Below are 15,187 nucleotides of genomic sequence, written 5' to 3' on the forward strand. Positions count from 1 at the left end.
CGTTTGAGATGTTTAGCACATTAGTCTTTTGCAGTCATCCTATTAAATGGAATTAGGTAAACAGATAGCAAGCAGAAAGGGGGAGAACTGGAGATATGTTCTCCAATGGTGAGGGCTTCACTGGGGAAGCTGACGAAATTCTAGAAATGGATAGTGGTGGCATTTACATGACAGTGTGACAATACACCCGTGCCCCTGAGTTCTAAGTAGCAACTGTCAGATCGTAACATTTGTGTTCCCCATAATCAAAAACATCTATGAAAGTAAAAGCTTTGCAGATGAGGACAAACCTAGCTACAGCCTACACATGAGCACACACCCCTTTCGGTACTTGGTTCCACCGAGGGTACGGACCATCTAAGAGTGTTCTGCCCCTTTAGCTGAGCAACACAGGAAGGCTGACTAAAGTTGGACAGAAGCCAGTGCCCCTAGCCCTGTGTTTAGAGTAGATGTTTACAGCTGGGAGCTGGGGAGAGCAGCTCCCAGGGGCCCCCTCAATCTGTCTGTGCAGACTTTCAAGGTCCAACCCTAGCAGCCTCCTGCCCAGTGAAGGAGTGAGCACTGAGCACAGACTTGGCAGGAGGTGGAGGAGGGGCGATCTGACTGAGTGAGTGATCCTTGTCTTCAGTGGCAGACTTATACCAGAGTCCTCTCACAATTCCTTCCCACACAGGAGAAAGGTCAGAACAGATGCTGCTGTAGACTGAATGGCATTATGGGTATTGTCATTGCACCGTCTACCCTAAACAGAGGACTATTTAAGAGTCCTCTTTGAGGGCGGGGTCAGTGTGTAGTCCATCTTCTTGAAGCCTGACTATTAACGTTTCCACAGCAAGGCTGTTTTTCATGCCTGTGTGGCAGTTCTCCCATCGTTAGCCTCTTGATTTTTTTTTTGCAGGTGGGGAAGTTGGAAGTGTGGTGGCTGGGTCCGTCTTCTGGGAATCAAATGGTTTAGACACACATCTCTCTTGCAGTGCCCAAAGCAGAGAATGAGGTGCCCTCACCAGCCTCGTCACACCACAGTAGCAACCAGCCCGCGTCTCTGACAGAAGAAAAGCGCACCCCACAGGGCAGCCAGAACTCGCTGAACACCGTGAGCTCAGGCAGTGGCAGCACCAGTGGCATTGGCAGTGGTGGTGGTGGGGGCAGCGGTGTGGTGAGCGCTGTGCTGCAGCCCTATGATGTGGAGATTCGGCGTGGGGAGAATGAGGGCTTTGGGTTTGTCATCGTGTCCTCCGTGAGCAGGCCTGAAGCGGGCACCACCTTCGGTGAGTGCTGGACAGGGCTGGGTCTGGGACACACAGCAGTTTGGGTTGTTTACTGCCCTTACTGAGGACCTGGGCTTAGCTCTCAACAGAAACGCCTTCATGTTTTTCCATAAAAGGCTTAATTGGAGATGGAGTTTATTTGGTAGCTTTTGTGGGGTCTCCTTCCCCATTGCTCCATTTTAGCTTTCTTTCTAAATGTGTGCAAGACTTCAAGAACACAAGATTTATGTCGAGTTTGAATAGCGGCCCCTTGGTAGTGTAAAGGATTATACAATTTTTGCCAGCGAAAGACTTGAGAAAGTTCCTAGGTAAAGGATATTAATAACCATAGCCTCAGAAAGTCATATGGATTTCTAAAAGCAGCAGATGTTTGCAAGAACGCCTAGGAAACGTAAAGAAGTAAGAAGTAAAAAAATGACCTGGGATTCTCCCCACCTTACATTGCCTTTCTCTGTCCCTGCCTGGGGTTTTAAATGATACTTTATTGCTGCTTTAGAAACTGGCTAAATGCTGAGTTAAGAGTCATTTGATTTGGGGTCGTATTCAGGTTTTGGATATGGATAATATTTTGTATTCTTCTCCAAATACTAACTCTCTCTGGGTGCATTCATTCCTGTTGCGATGGTTGTGCACCCCCCTTTCTGATTCAGTCCCTTGTCATCTCCCAAGCACACTGGAAGGTGACAGGAGACAGGAAGAGGTATTACACAGGTTTCAATTTTTTCTTAAATGGTTCAACCCTCGGTCCTTGTGGCCAGAGGTCTAAGTCACTCATTAACGTTAACAAGGGGCTACAACCCTTTAACATGCTGAGCCAGTAGAACCCACTGTCTCCAGTTAGTCTTGATAAGTTGCTTCTTGCTAAAGGAGACATTGAACCTGGTCTGCCCGTGTGTGACTGCAGTAATCACACCCATCACTAACCTTGCTTCTCTGAACTCCGAAGAGTCATCACAGCATGGCCCAACGCATGACCCAGCATCAAGGCCCCAGTTTTTATTTTGTTTTTATTTTGCTTTGATTTTAAATTACTCCAAAGACTTTTCTGCTGACTTAAGAAATAAGAAACAAGGGAAGGAAATCCCAAATTGTTTACTCCCCCAAATCTACAGTGCACCCCACAACACACTGAGCTTTACTGTAGTTCTTGTTTCCAGAAAGAAAGAGCAGGTGCGTGAGGTGACAGGCTCGGTGGTGAATGACAAGTATTGAATGTTTTCCGCTCCCAGTTGGATCTTTTGATTATTTTCCTTGGGCTCTTATAATCAACAAATTGAACTTTCCCTCACACCTTGCACAAGACTGCTGAGCTATGCGACACCTTTCTTCACACCTGCTGTTTGAAACCTGTGTCCTGCAGACTGTCTTTGGAGCTGAGCTGCACTTACTCCATGTGCACACCTTCTGAGAATCCCCTTCACACACTCAGTGACAGCTCACTTGCTTCTTACAATCCTTTGAATTTGGCATTCCACTTAGGGACCCAGACTCAGTCAATCCCTCCACTCAGGTTCAAAGGAGTCGAAGTATGTTTCTTCAAGATAGTTTCCCCTTCAGGTCAAAATTACAATGAAAGAGTCCGCATGGTTGACTTTATTGTCCTCCCTATTCATTATGTCACCATTCCCCAAAGGTGGCCCAACCGTGTCACTGTTTTGATACTTCTGAGAAAACAAATTCTAAAGGTCTGCATAAAAAAAAAAACATTGGAACTCAGCAAGGTGGTGGCTCAGCATTCAAGAGGCAGAGGCGGGCAGATTTCTCTTGAGCTCTACAGAGCTAGTTCCAGGACATCCAGGCTTCAACACTGAACCCTGTGTGAAAAGCAAACAAAACACACACACACACACATACACAATGGAACTTAATACACAAATACCTGGTTATACGAGAGCACCCCTCAAAGACAAGTGGCTCAAGCATGCAGTAAACCTGCAGATCCCTTCCACCCTATTTCAAATCCTGTATGGATGCCTGGAAGCCAATGAGTCGACACAGATGATTGAAGGAAGAGATCTAGGGAATGACTCCAGGCTAGCTTTGGTTTAGTATCTTCAGCAAGAGTAGTTGCTAGAGTTTTACTACATCCCTTTAAGGAAATGTTTGTGAGGCAGGAAGAGGATCAGAGCTAAGGAGCCCAGCAGGGCCTCCCTTGTCACCTCCCAAGGGAGATGGGCTTGGCTTGAGTGAACTGACTTGGGCTGAGTGAACGTAGATCTCACATGGATCCGTAAGTGATCGGTGCTCCCCTGGCTTCTCTCTGACGATTATGCCTTTTCTAAAGCTTCCGTCAGCATACATAGAAAGCAAAGGTGTCGGCCCACTTTGTGTTTTCCGGTTAAACTTTTAATGCTAGCAGATTCCTGACCCCACCAGAAGCCCAGTGATTATTTTTGTAATTGGAAAAAGAACAAAACATTGGCAGAAGCTTTAATGACAGTTGGCAGAATGAAGTGGCGGGAAGACAGGACGGGTAACCGCTCTGGGGTTATATGTGCAGCCCCAGAATAAACCAGAGGGCACCAAGTTATTTTGGGGTCTCAAGACTCAAGTTGCCAAATACCCCAAATTCTAGTTATTTTAAAGAGAAAAAAGCTGGGTGTTTGCCATCATTTTAAAATAAAAGGGCCTGTGACCCTGAACTGAAGACTCAGGGCTGTGGCTTCTTAGAAGCCCTGAGTATTGCCAATGTTTTGACCCGCAGCACAGCACTCTCCTTTAATAACATTTGCTTAATGCTTTAATTAATTAACACTTAACCTTCTCTTTCCCTTTCCAACCCTTTTCTCCTCCCTTCACTATATTCCCTTGTAACTTAAAAAAAAAAAAAATGAAACTCAATACCAAAGCAGGCAATGCATGTGTGGCTATGCCTCACAAAATAGGTCGGATTATTGAGGGGAGCCCTGCTGACCGTTGTGGCAAGCTGAAAGTAGGGGACCGGATCTTGGCAGTAAACGGATGTTCCATCACCAACAAATCCCATTCTGACATTGTCAACCTAATCAAAGAAGCAGGCAACACAGTGACTCTCCGCATCATCCCCGGGGATGGTAAAGTATACACCCCTCCCTCTCTCTCCCTTCCTCCCTCTCATCCTCCCCCACTAGTGTTTGTGTAACTGTGTTTGATTTTGGTAAAGAGGCAGTTTTCTCCATCCCTCATTAGACATGACTAACAGACGAGCCAGAGCCATTGTTACTAAACTTCTCACTCTCTGACCTAATTAACCCTCTAGCCCTGTCATCCCATCTTAATGCACATGGAAAGAAAATTCCAGAGAATCTCCAATTTTTTCCGTTTATTTTCTCCCTTGTCCTCTTGTCTTCAGAGCTATAGAAAAACTTGACTATGAGTAGTAATGACAGACGAAGTGTAGCTGACAGTTTTGGGGTTTGTTTGGGTTTTTTTCAATAATCACTGAAATGTGACATGACAAAACCTGGCTAACAGCAATGTAGAGCCAATACTGTTTTGTTTTTTTAAATAAGAGAACATATCAATGCTTTTGATTTAATGAAAAGTTCTAGGCCATAGCCTTCTTGGTTTGTATATAATTTAGATATGGATGAAGAAAGATTGGGTGCTCATACTTTTGGCAGAGTATGTACATTAAATCTGAAGTTCCTTGAGTACTTGAGTAGTTATGTTTGGTTCTTCTGCATTTGGCTATGCCTGCATTGTGTATGCTGTCCTTTTATGGACGAAGGCTTGGGAGATTCCTAAACATCACACAGTACACAGAGCAGCCTCCACAGTGAAAAGTCACTTAGTATAAAATACCAGCATTCATATTTGCAAAAATGAAGTTGATGTGATGATATTGGTAAGGGTAGGTCACTTGTACACTTAAAACCTGGGCACTGACCTCACTAGCCAGCTTTCTATTAGGAAGAAACTAATACAAAATAAAATCTCAAAACATTTCATTGATATCCCCCCCCATTATTTTCAAATGTACTATAAAATAAATTACATTCCTAAATGTATGAGTGTTCCCCAAGATGGAAGACACTAGATCTAGAAAGTCAGACATTTTATTTCAAGTGGGCATTCTGTATGCCCATTGGTAGAAAGTGAAACTCATGATTGAAAAGTTGAATGATAAAGCTGGAGCTTCACAATGAATTTAAAACCAGACACAATTTTAAAAATGTGTGTTCTCAGCACAGAGGATGTTGTTGTCTCTACAGAACACCCTTTGCCAATTATGAAGGACAACATGCAGCTCCTGAAGTGGTTGTGTGTGTCACCATCTTTAAATGCCTGGTTTGTAATTCACCATTTGATGCAAGGGCCATTTCACTAATTTGCCTCTCTGGAAAGTTACCACAATTTACAAAACTGGTCACAAAATGGTGGAGCCTAGACTCCAAATGGAGCATATAAGGGAAGCCAGACAAGGAGAGGGGAAATGATTCAAAGAGTAGTATAGATACAGATTTACATATCATAGAGAGATCTTAGTACAAACCCAAAGAACTGGGCACAGGAAGTGACTTGGTGTCTCCAGGCTGGGCAGTCAAGATGTGAGGAGAATGTCTCCGGCAGGAGGAGGAACTCCTTAAAGCAGGTTACTGGAAAAATGGTGAAGTCAGGAAAGGCAGCTTGTATACTAAGAGTCAACGTGATTAAATAATATATAATAAACCTTCTAAAATTCTGAACACCAAAAATATACTATGTGTGTGTATGTGTGTATGTGTGTGTGTGTGTGTGTGTGTATGTATAACTAGCAATTAAAAGGCCTTTTAAAAACTAACACTTACCTCCTATTTTGATTAGAAGATAGTAAACAAAGTTGACACAAATATAATATAATATGATTGATTGATTGATTGATTGATTGATTGATTTTTAAGGCAGAATGGATTCTCTGAGGTTGTGATTTACCCATGGTATTTCAGGAAAGCATTGCCATGGTAGTAAAAGTCTCTGCCGGAGATGTAAGTGACTGTCAGGTGCTGGATGAAGGCAGTCACACCTGGCAGGGAGGAACTGTGATGTTCATGAATTAAAGGGTCTGAAACTGGAGCCTGAGGCAAGGGAGTTAAGAGTCCAGAGAATTTTGCAAGCATATATAAAAAAGAGTAGCCATTACTGTGCGCTGGAGAGATTCCATTTCTTCTGTGTGTAGTATGTAGGACAGGTTTATAGGGTGAAGAGGGAGCTCTTCAGGCTGGGGAACTCTGGTCTCTTTCAGATGTTTGAATGTTCACTGTACTGAGTAGCCCAAGCCCTGGTATTTTATGGTCCCTACAAAGAGGCTAAAGTTCCTACCCACAGTAATCCCACTGCCTCACAAGCCCTGGGCCTGCAGAATGAACACTGATTATTATTTTTTATTTGGGCAATGCTTAAAAGCATCCATCCCCTGAGTGTACATCATTGTCTTTTTTTTTCATTGGGGGGGGGGGTTTCATTGCAGATTAAGTCTCACAGTGTAGCCCAGGTTGCCTCTCCTGCCTCAGCCTCTCGAGGCTTGAGATTACAGTCATGAGCCAGCACCCTAGATGAACTGTTCAGCTCCTGCTGCCTGGTTCTCTATTCCTGTCATTAGATACCTGGCTCTCTGTCCATGTCATTCTTTCTCTAGTCTCCCTGACTCTATTCTCCCCCCACTTCTTATCTGTCTAGTAAACCTCTAGGGCATTACCTTTATCTTTGTAGATCTATGGGGCCAACACCCTTTTCCTCTTTGCCTTTTAATTGGTAGTGATCAAGATTGGCGGTAGAGTAGAGGAAGGGGCTCTGCCATGGTATGTGAGCTGGGGTTACTAAATATATAATGACAGCCCAGAAAGGCCCAGAAAGACCCAAAAGATAGCTACACATACTGAATCTGAGCTTGAACCCTCAGAATTAAAGCATATTTGTATTGCATAGAAATACCCATCAGATCTAGATCAGGCAAAGCAAAACTTGACTGAGCTTAGCTAATGTGGAATCGAGTTCAAGTTAATAAAAACATGTATTTGCTTAAAAATGTAACTAATATTTTATTTCACTGTTACTTCAAGTGCTGACTTATATATAAGACAGAGCTTAGCAATACGAAGTCTGTGACTTCCTTGGGAGAAGAAAGAGAATAGTTAAAAGTTCCCAACAGCTTTCATGTGTACATGGGATTCAGGTTTTCCAATGTATTCAGATACTTGTTACATAATGTGTTACTATGTTACAGTATTTATTTTAAAAATTGTGTCCTTGGTTGACTTGCTTGGCTTTTCGGTGTATATTTCATTAGCAGAACTGAAAATGTTAGCATGGGAATGAAGTCAGTGTAGGAACTACTTGTCATGGAGGGAAGTTGAACCCTGAGGTAGATGCTCCTGTCAGGAGAGCGAGGGCCCTAGCTTAGCATCGCCGTCCTGTGCCTTGGGACTAGGATTTGCTCTTCAGGATGTGTGATTGCTCTGAAAGTGAGGATTAGCCATCTTCATCCCTCAGAGGGAGTGAAAGTCGATGGAGCTGCTGTTTAATAAAGGATATAGGCACTCTCTGGATTTTGTCATTGAAATGTTCAGTCTGTTCGTTGCCTGAGAGTGGTGACAGTCCTTTGCAGCATGACAGCCCCTCATACCATTGCTGTTTCTGTGCTCCTCCCTGTGCTTTGAAACCTTTCTGTCCTGTTAGGGGCTACAGCTATAATGTATCTCTGTGTCTCCGAAAGTTGGGCAGTGTCTGGGCAGATGTAATTTTGATTTAATTCCAAATGAAGACTTAAATGTTTATGAAAAATAAGTATAACTTTGTTGATACTATAAAAGCTTACTGGAAATCAAGCCTATTTAAACTATTTTGGTGCTATGAAGATAGCCTGTAAAATCTAGTAGGTAGCCCAGGGTACGATAAATTTTAACTTATCGCTGATGGTCTTTAGTGAAGTTACTGGGATTCATGGAGTAAAATTAAAGTATTGCTGATTTGAAAGGAGTGTACCAATTGGGTGTGGCTTTCTTGATAAATATAGTTCCCGTATAAAAGAAATAAGTTTGAAATTGAACTGTGAGGCAAACCTTGGGTTCAGTTCCCAACATCTCCTCTTGCTTCCTGGAGGACCATGGAAGGACTCTTTACACTCCAGTACCTCGGATGCACATCCATAAAGTGAAACAGTCGTTAAACCTGCCTGTTTTATGGCGAGTGATTATCCTGTGTAACGGTGATTATCATAGTGAATCTACAGGGCCCAGTGTTTGCTTCACACACTGTAAGCTAAATAGTAACACAGACAATGGGACGAGGAAAATTCATTAGATTCAAAGCAGCATATGACGTGTTAATGTGTCTTAAATGCCTCAAGTTAAGCTTCAGCACCCAAACAATGCATCGGAGACATCGAAAGTGAAGAATTGAAGTAAAATTATGGATGACATTCCATTTGTAGTGCATGATCATCATGTGCTGTCAAAGCATGAAAACAACAGAAATAGAAAATCTGCTTGACAATAGGATTGGATGTGCCCAGAAAACATTAGTGATTAGCAACGCACAAACATTCTAAAGGAGTTTATTCAGCAGTCAGTATCACTTTAATTACAAGAAAACATTCTTTGTTGTCCCAATTATGATTTCACTATGGCCCAAACATTCTCATAATTTCCTGGATAATCTTTATGCAATGTCAAGGGTTTTCAGAGACTGGTGTCCATGGTCACAAGTGTCCCAGTGAGTCATACTGACAGGAGGTGCTGTCCCTGTGCCTTCTACTGGCACAGTGAATCTGTCTTATGTCACACCAGTTAGACTTACCACTGTAGTTCTCCAGGTTAGCTACCCTGGTCTGGAAGTGATGTAAATGAGCTTGCGTTCCTCTAGTCTCCTTATAACAGCAATTAAAATTCACCAATATGCTCTTGGAACAATGGCAACAATCAGTAATAACAATAGATGCCCCATATATTCTAATTATTTTGACTAATATGTATGTGTCAGGCACCATCCTAATTTTGAATAATAATCACTGCATCAGTTTCCTGAGAGGCTTGTGTTCCTCTCATGCAGATGAGAAAACTGAGGCAGAATGTGCTTATGTCTCTCTGTTTCAGCCCTTATCCAGAGCTGCAGAACCCAGGATGCAGACCATGGCGCAGGACTCTGCAGTCTGACCTTGCAGCCACTGGGCAAGCTGCCTACCAGCTAATTTGAGCACCACCTCCCCACTCAGAGGACACAGAGTACATTGTCACCATACCATACATGCTCCTAGGCACATTCCCCTTTGTGTCACATTTCAGTTCCTTCTTGGCCACACACTCTTTCCCTGCTATCTATAGAGAGATTCGAAAAGGACAGGTTACAGGGAACACTGTCCTGCAGTGTGACTAGGATATAGAAGGGATTCTCTGAATCCAGTTAAAGTCTGTGCCTTGACTGTAAGAGTAATAGGCTATGGGATATACTAGAGAAACTGTAAAAGATCATATTAAACTTTGTCATTTTTCAGAGACTTTAAACTACTTTTGAGAAGCTCCCTTAGCAAATAGTAAGAGTTTTACTAGTAGCAAGGCCCAAAGGTGGAGTGGATGTGCACTTTCTATCCCTTCCTCCACAAGACGGGATAGAGCTCCTTTTACCAAATAAGAAAAAAGGCTCTTACCAAAATGAGGGGGGAAGCAAGGATCTGAATCTGGGTCTGGTCTCAAAACTCACGCTTGGTATGTAACCAAAAATAAAGCTCCAGGAAGCTGGATTCAGGCTGAGTACATGCTAAGGAATGAACGTGGAAGACAGAGCACCATCGGCCGGGATAAATGCCTTTCGTTCCATGAATGCAGTGGAGAAAGCTATATTTCAGGTTTCTAGATTTAGAATTTTAGCACTCTGCAAATGCTAAACTGCTTCCTATGAATCGTGGTTTGTGGGAACTTTAGTTTCTGAGGTGCTCCATGAGTTGAAAGGTCATGTACAGGCTAATACACAACATCACAACTGCAGTCAGTACTTTCCTGATTAGAAAACATTCAGAGTCAGCTTAAAAATAAGTGCAGAGCTTAGGACTTGCTCATGCTACCTGGCTTGATCTAGAGAAATTGATGACTAGTAAATGATTAGTAAAAAGAGAATGATTAGCTATTGCTAACAAGTGATTAGATTTTACATATGTGTGGGTGTGCAGAACATGGTTACATTCATGAGTATTTTCAGATTCCAAACCTTCAACCTCCTAGAGATTAATGAAGTTGCTTTTGAATTTGATTAGTGGGGAAGAAAGCCAATTTACATATGAATATAATTGTATTCATTACATTAAGGTAGCTTCATGATTTATATAGCTTATATTTATAAACACTGGTTATTCTAATTCAAGTTTCAAAATGAATCTTTCATGAGAGATACTAAGTGAGATTTGTTGAGAGTCCCATCAGCTGTGCAGAGTCCCATCTTTGCAGTTGGACTTCATTAAAAGTAACAGAAGAAAGCAGATATTATGTACATGTGTTTAACAAGATGATTGGTACAGTACTCGGATTTTAGTATTTCCATGAGGAAATCAAGCAGACTCAATCAAATATCGCTGATAAATTGCAACAATATTATCAAAGCCATTTATTATCACCCTATAAAATTCTTGAACTTCAATGTGGTGTAGTATTTTGACAGCTCTTGCCATCTTTCAGTGTCAGGACAGGAGGGACACATCTCTCTGTAGGCTACATTGCCTTTGTGGGGACATGTCTGGTAGGGAACAGAGTCCTGCAGTATACACAGTCCTTGGGAGGGATCACCGACTGCCTGGTTGTTTAGAAGTTTCAGTCAACTATTTGAAATGGAGACGGGGAAGTCAGGATCTAGATCCAGGGTTTCTGCATGCCTCCCACTTGGTAGATGTCTTCTCCAAGAACTTCATGTCTTTATGCTCTGCCCTACAGAGTCCTCAAATGCCACACTGCTGACTAATGCTGAGAAGATTGCCACCATCACCACCACTCATGCCCCCTCTCAGCAGGGGACCCAGGAAGCAAGGTCAGACGTGGCTTGGGTTCTTTGTCATTGTCTGCCTCTTTAAAGGGATAAAGGAGCTCCTGCCTAGTGAATGGATGTCTTTGATTTTTCTTTCTTGTTTTTCCCTTGGATTACTGTTATATTTCTGTCTCTCATTTTGGCAGGACGACCACCAAACCAAAGCAGGATTCTCAGTTTGAGTTCAAAGGCCCGCAGGCTGCACAGGTGAGGGCTGCTTCTCCTTCTTCTCTGAACCTCTTACTCATCTCCTTCCAACTTCTTAAAACCTCATATTTGAAAATAAACAATCATTTTTGTGAAGTGATTTAACCAGATGTATATGCTCATATTTGATTGTCTAGAAAATGACGTTTTATTTTTACTGCCTTTGAAAAATATTTCTAAGACCTCTTTTCTAAGGGGGAAGAAAGAAAGGCTGTCACAAGACTCAGTGATCAGAGAAACAAGGCAGCTAGTATCTCGCTTCTCGTGGTTTTCAAAACCCTGTTACTGTCAAGAAAATGTCTTTTTATATAAGACATTTCTCTGGCTAGTGAATTTCAGATAAGACCCCTAGCGTGCAAGTCCTGTCCTTAGGTTGAAAATGCCCAAATAACAGCCAGCAGTGAAAATTTGAAAAATATGGGTGATGTGAAGTTAATTTTTTTTTTTTTACTGGCATTCCTGAAGCCTTCGGTTGTTATTCATGATCTTCCCACAAACAGAATGGAAACCAGACCCTCATTTATAAAGGCTGACATTGGGCATTTGTTGGGTATCAGGCATCTAGCAGCATATCAGCCAGTGGTTGGTCTTCTACAGTGAAGAATTTTTCTGTCCCGGATGTAAAGTGCATTGTAAATGGATACATGTGCATAGGTGTGCTCATGAATGTTAACAGATTCAGGGTTCCTGACACTTCAGATGAACAAAGATTAATGAAGATGATTAATACACAGGAGTTGCTGAGTTGCAGATAGAGCCTCAGCCTTTCTGCAAACTCACTAAGAGAAATGGGTGGGGATCTAAGTTCCCCCAGAATGATTGCCTTTAATTCCTTCAAACAGGAGCAAGATTTTTACACTGTGGAATTGGAAAGAGGAGCCAAGGGATTTGGCTTCAGTCTTCGGGGAGGGCGAGAGTACAATATGGATCTTTATGTTCTGCGCTTAGCGGAGGACGGTCCTGCAGAAAGATGTGGAAAGATGAGGGTGAGTAGGGAGGAGGCCAGAGTGGTCGTAAGTACATCTGTGTCACTTCTTAACATCCCCACAGCGTTCAGATGCCGGACAGATGGCTCCTGCCACAGACTTTTTTTCCAAAGCATACTGAGTTATAGCTACTAAGTTAGATGGATCACCTACTTTACTCCATGCATAGCAAAGTAGGTGTTTTCTGATGCCAGTCTCATTGTTCTTGTGTGTAATCTTGATGCAGGCACATCCTGCCACAAGAAACTGGATAGTGCAAAGTGTACAGAAAGCAGGACCTCTGAGTAGAGTTCATTCCTTCTCTGACTGGTCACCGGCTGCCGCCCCTTAGCCTCAGAGGTGCCCAGCCTTGACCCCGGCACAGAGCCAGTCGGCCCATATAGCACTGTCACTGAAGGTTGCTATCGCTGTATCAAGTCTTTTGGAATTGTCATTTCATCTACATTATCATCTATAAAGTTGATGGTATACATTCTGGAACCTCGAAATAAATGAAGTTTTAAAAGCTGTCAAAAAAATTTTATGAAGTTTTGAGTAAGTTTTCAGTTTTATGTTGGAACCCATTTGTAGCTGCCCTCAAGCTGGTCACCCCCTCGTGCCGTGGGTTGGCCATACCTAGCCTGAGAATTGGATAAGACACATCTCCGGGGCCCTCTGGTCTCTCTAGCTGTCTAATGTCTATTATTATGGATAAATGTTAGCTTCCATGGGATTAGAGAGTGGAGAAGAGGCGAATCATCTCATTTAAACAAGTTACACAGCTCGAAACACATGGGGAGTCACTGCAGTGAATGAAATCATCAGGGAAGGAAGAGAAATGAGTTGGAGCACACATGCACACACACACACACACACACATCTAAGCTGAGAGTGGGGAACTTAATGCACTGTTTATACTTGTTTTTCTTCTTTCAGTCTGAAGTGTCTGGGGTCTTTTTGTTTCTGTCTTTATACATTAGTCTGCTCCTTGTATATATACCCATAGGTATGCATGTAGAGACAAGAAGACAGCTTGCAGGAGTCAGCCCTCTCCATCCACTGTGTGGGTCCCCAGCATCAGATTCAGCTTACAGGGGTCTGTGGCAGGAGCCTTTATCTGCTAACCCGTCTCATTGGCCCCAGACTGTAGTTTTTAAAAGCCTTTTCTTGATTGGGGAACAGAGCATAATTTCAAGAATTAAACATCGAAAAATGATAAATACTTGGAAGGCACCATTTCTAATGACATGGATTAGCATCCTTATACAATGGCATGTAGCTCCTAAGGCACTTTACCGGGTGCTCCCTTGAGCTTTGTAGGCGGGAGCTTGTTTTCATCTCCTCTGCAGCTGAAGTCCAAGCTGCAGGGGGCCGATGGCCATATGTACTTGGCAAACGTGAAATGGATCCCCGGGCCAGTACTTTGCCTCTCCTCTAGAATGTAAGCTGTATGTGAGTCAGATTCTGGCCTGCTTTGTTCATTCTGTTTCTGCACAGCGCCTAGGTGAGTCTGTGGTCTCTCAAGACTCATCTGTGGAAGGTTTTTCTTGAGCTCATTCTTGGGTTGTCTTCAGGATTTGGTGCCTGTCAGCCTTTGGCTGGAGTCTTCTCTCCTTTTCTTATCATAGAAGTTCTTAGTGATGTATTAGTCAGATTTTGGACCCAGACATAGGTCTGGAACCAAGAAGAGCTTATGTGTCTCACAAGTCTCAGCAGCTTTAGTTGCTGTTTGGAAGGCAGGAAGTTATGGTGGGGTGGTGGGATGTGTGACGGCAAAACTCCTTACCTCACAGGAGATAAGCAGAGAGAGAGGAGCAGGTCGGTGTCCCTGCAATCCCTCCAAGAATATGTCCTTTGTTACCTAACTTCCTTTCATTCAGCTACTAATTAACAGTATCATGGACCATGGCTCTAAGTCTTCATTCAACGATGGGCCTTGGGGGATCACATTCACCATATCAGGGTACCCCACAACCTGCACCAGAGTAAGAAATTTAAAAAAAAAGAGGGTAAGAAAGACGGGGTATAGGATTATTCTGTAACCGTTGAACTGACATCCTGTCAAATTTGCCATATTCTTTTGATTCAAAACAAGTCTCTATTTCTAACCTTCATGCAAAGGACAGACGACTGCACACAAGCATCCCTACACAGAGTGGAGCGTCTCAGGGACACCTGCCCGTTGTGCCCTTTTCAGTAACTCCCATTTTCCTTGTTGCTTTTCTGCATCAGTTAGCGCTTAGCATTATGTAATGTCCTACTTGTATAGCCTGCCTACAATCACCTTTCCCTCATTAGACTCTAATGGCCATGCGGGTTTAATATTTTCATGGCTACATCCGGAGCAGCAGGAAGAAAAGTCTGGAATATGCCTAAGGTGTATGTGGAGAGTCAATGAGGGGGAGAATTTTAAGTCAAAAGACTCGCGTAGCTTGTGGAAACCTGGTGTGACTATTTCATTTTGTCTCTTACTTTGGCAGATTGGCGATGAAATTCTAGAAATCAATGGTGAGACCACCAAAAATATGAAACACTCTCGGGCCATAGAACTGATCAAGAATGGCGGCCGCAGAGTCCGTCTGTTTCTGAGGCGGGGAGACGGCTCGGTCCCAGAATATGGTGGGTCAAACTATGAAAACATCCCTTCCTTCCCTGGCATGACTCCATGAGTTTGTCTCCAGAACGGCCACAGGAAAGCCCTTTTTGTTTCCCTATTCACCAGTGTCTTACCAGCCTCTTGCACCATGTGGTTATTTGCCTCGCTTGTTCTGAAATCTCTAC

At 43.0% G+C, this 15,187-nt stretch overlaps 1 protein-coding gene across 8 annotated transcripts in view; it reads left to right on the forward strand.

Moving 5' to 3' along the window:
• Window positions 1-15,187, forward strand: part of MAGI1 (membrane associated guanylate kinase, WW and PDZ domain containing 1) — a 565,599-nt gene that overhangs the window by 543,413 nt on the left and 6,999 nt on the right. For 3 of the 8 annotated variants that reach the window (XM_080914319.1, XM_080914321.1, XM_080914324.1), the window contains 6 exons: window positions 975-1,268; window positions 4,118-4,321; window positions 11,144-11,237; window positions 11,381-11,441; window positions 12,284-12,427; window positions 14,887-15,025. In XM_080914319.1, coding sequence (XP_080770445.1) covers window positions 975-1,268; window positions 4,118-4,321; window positions 11,144-11,237; window positions 11,381-11,441; window positions 12,284-12,427; window positions 14,887-15,025 — 936 coding nt within the window. The remainder of the gene's footprint in view (window positions 1-974; window positions 1,269-4,117; window positions 4,322-11,143; window positions 11,238-11,380; window positions 11,442-12,283; window positions 12,428-14,886; window positions 15,026-15,187) is intronic. The other 5 variants (XM_080914322.1, XM_080914323.1, XM_080914326.1 and 2 more) reach the window with 2 other exon arrangements.

This window comes from Micromys minutus, assembly GCF_963924665.1.
Source record: "Micromys minutus genome assembly, chromosome: 3".
NCBI lineage: Eukaryota > Metazoa > Chordata > Mammalia > Rodentia > Muridae > Micromys > Micromys minutus.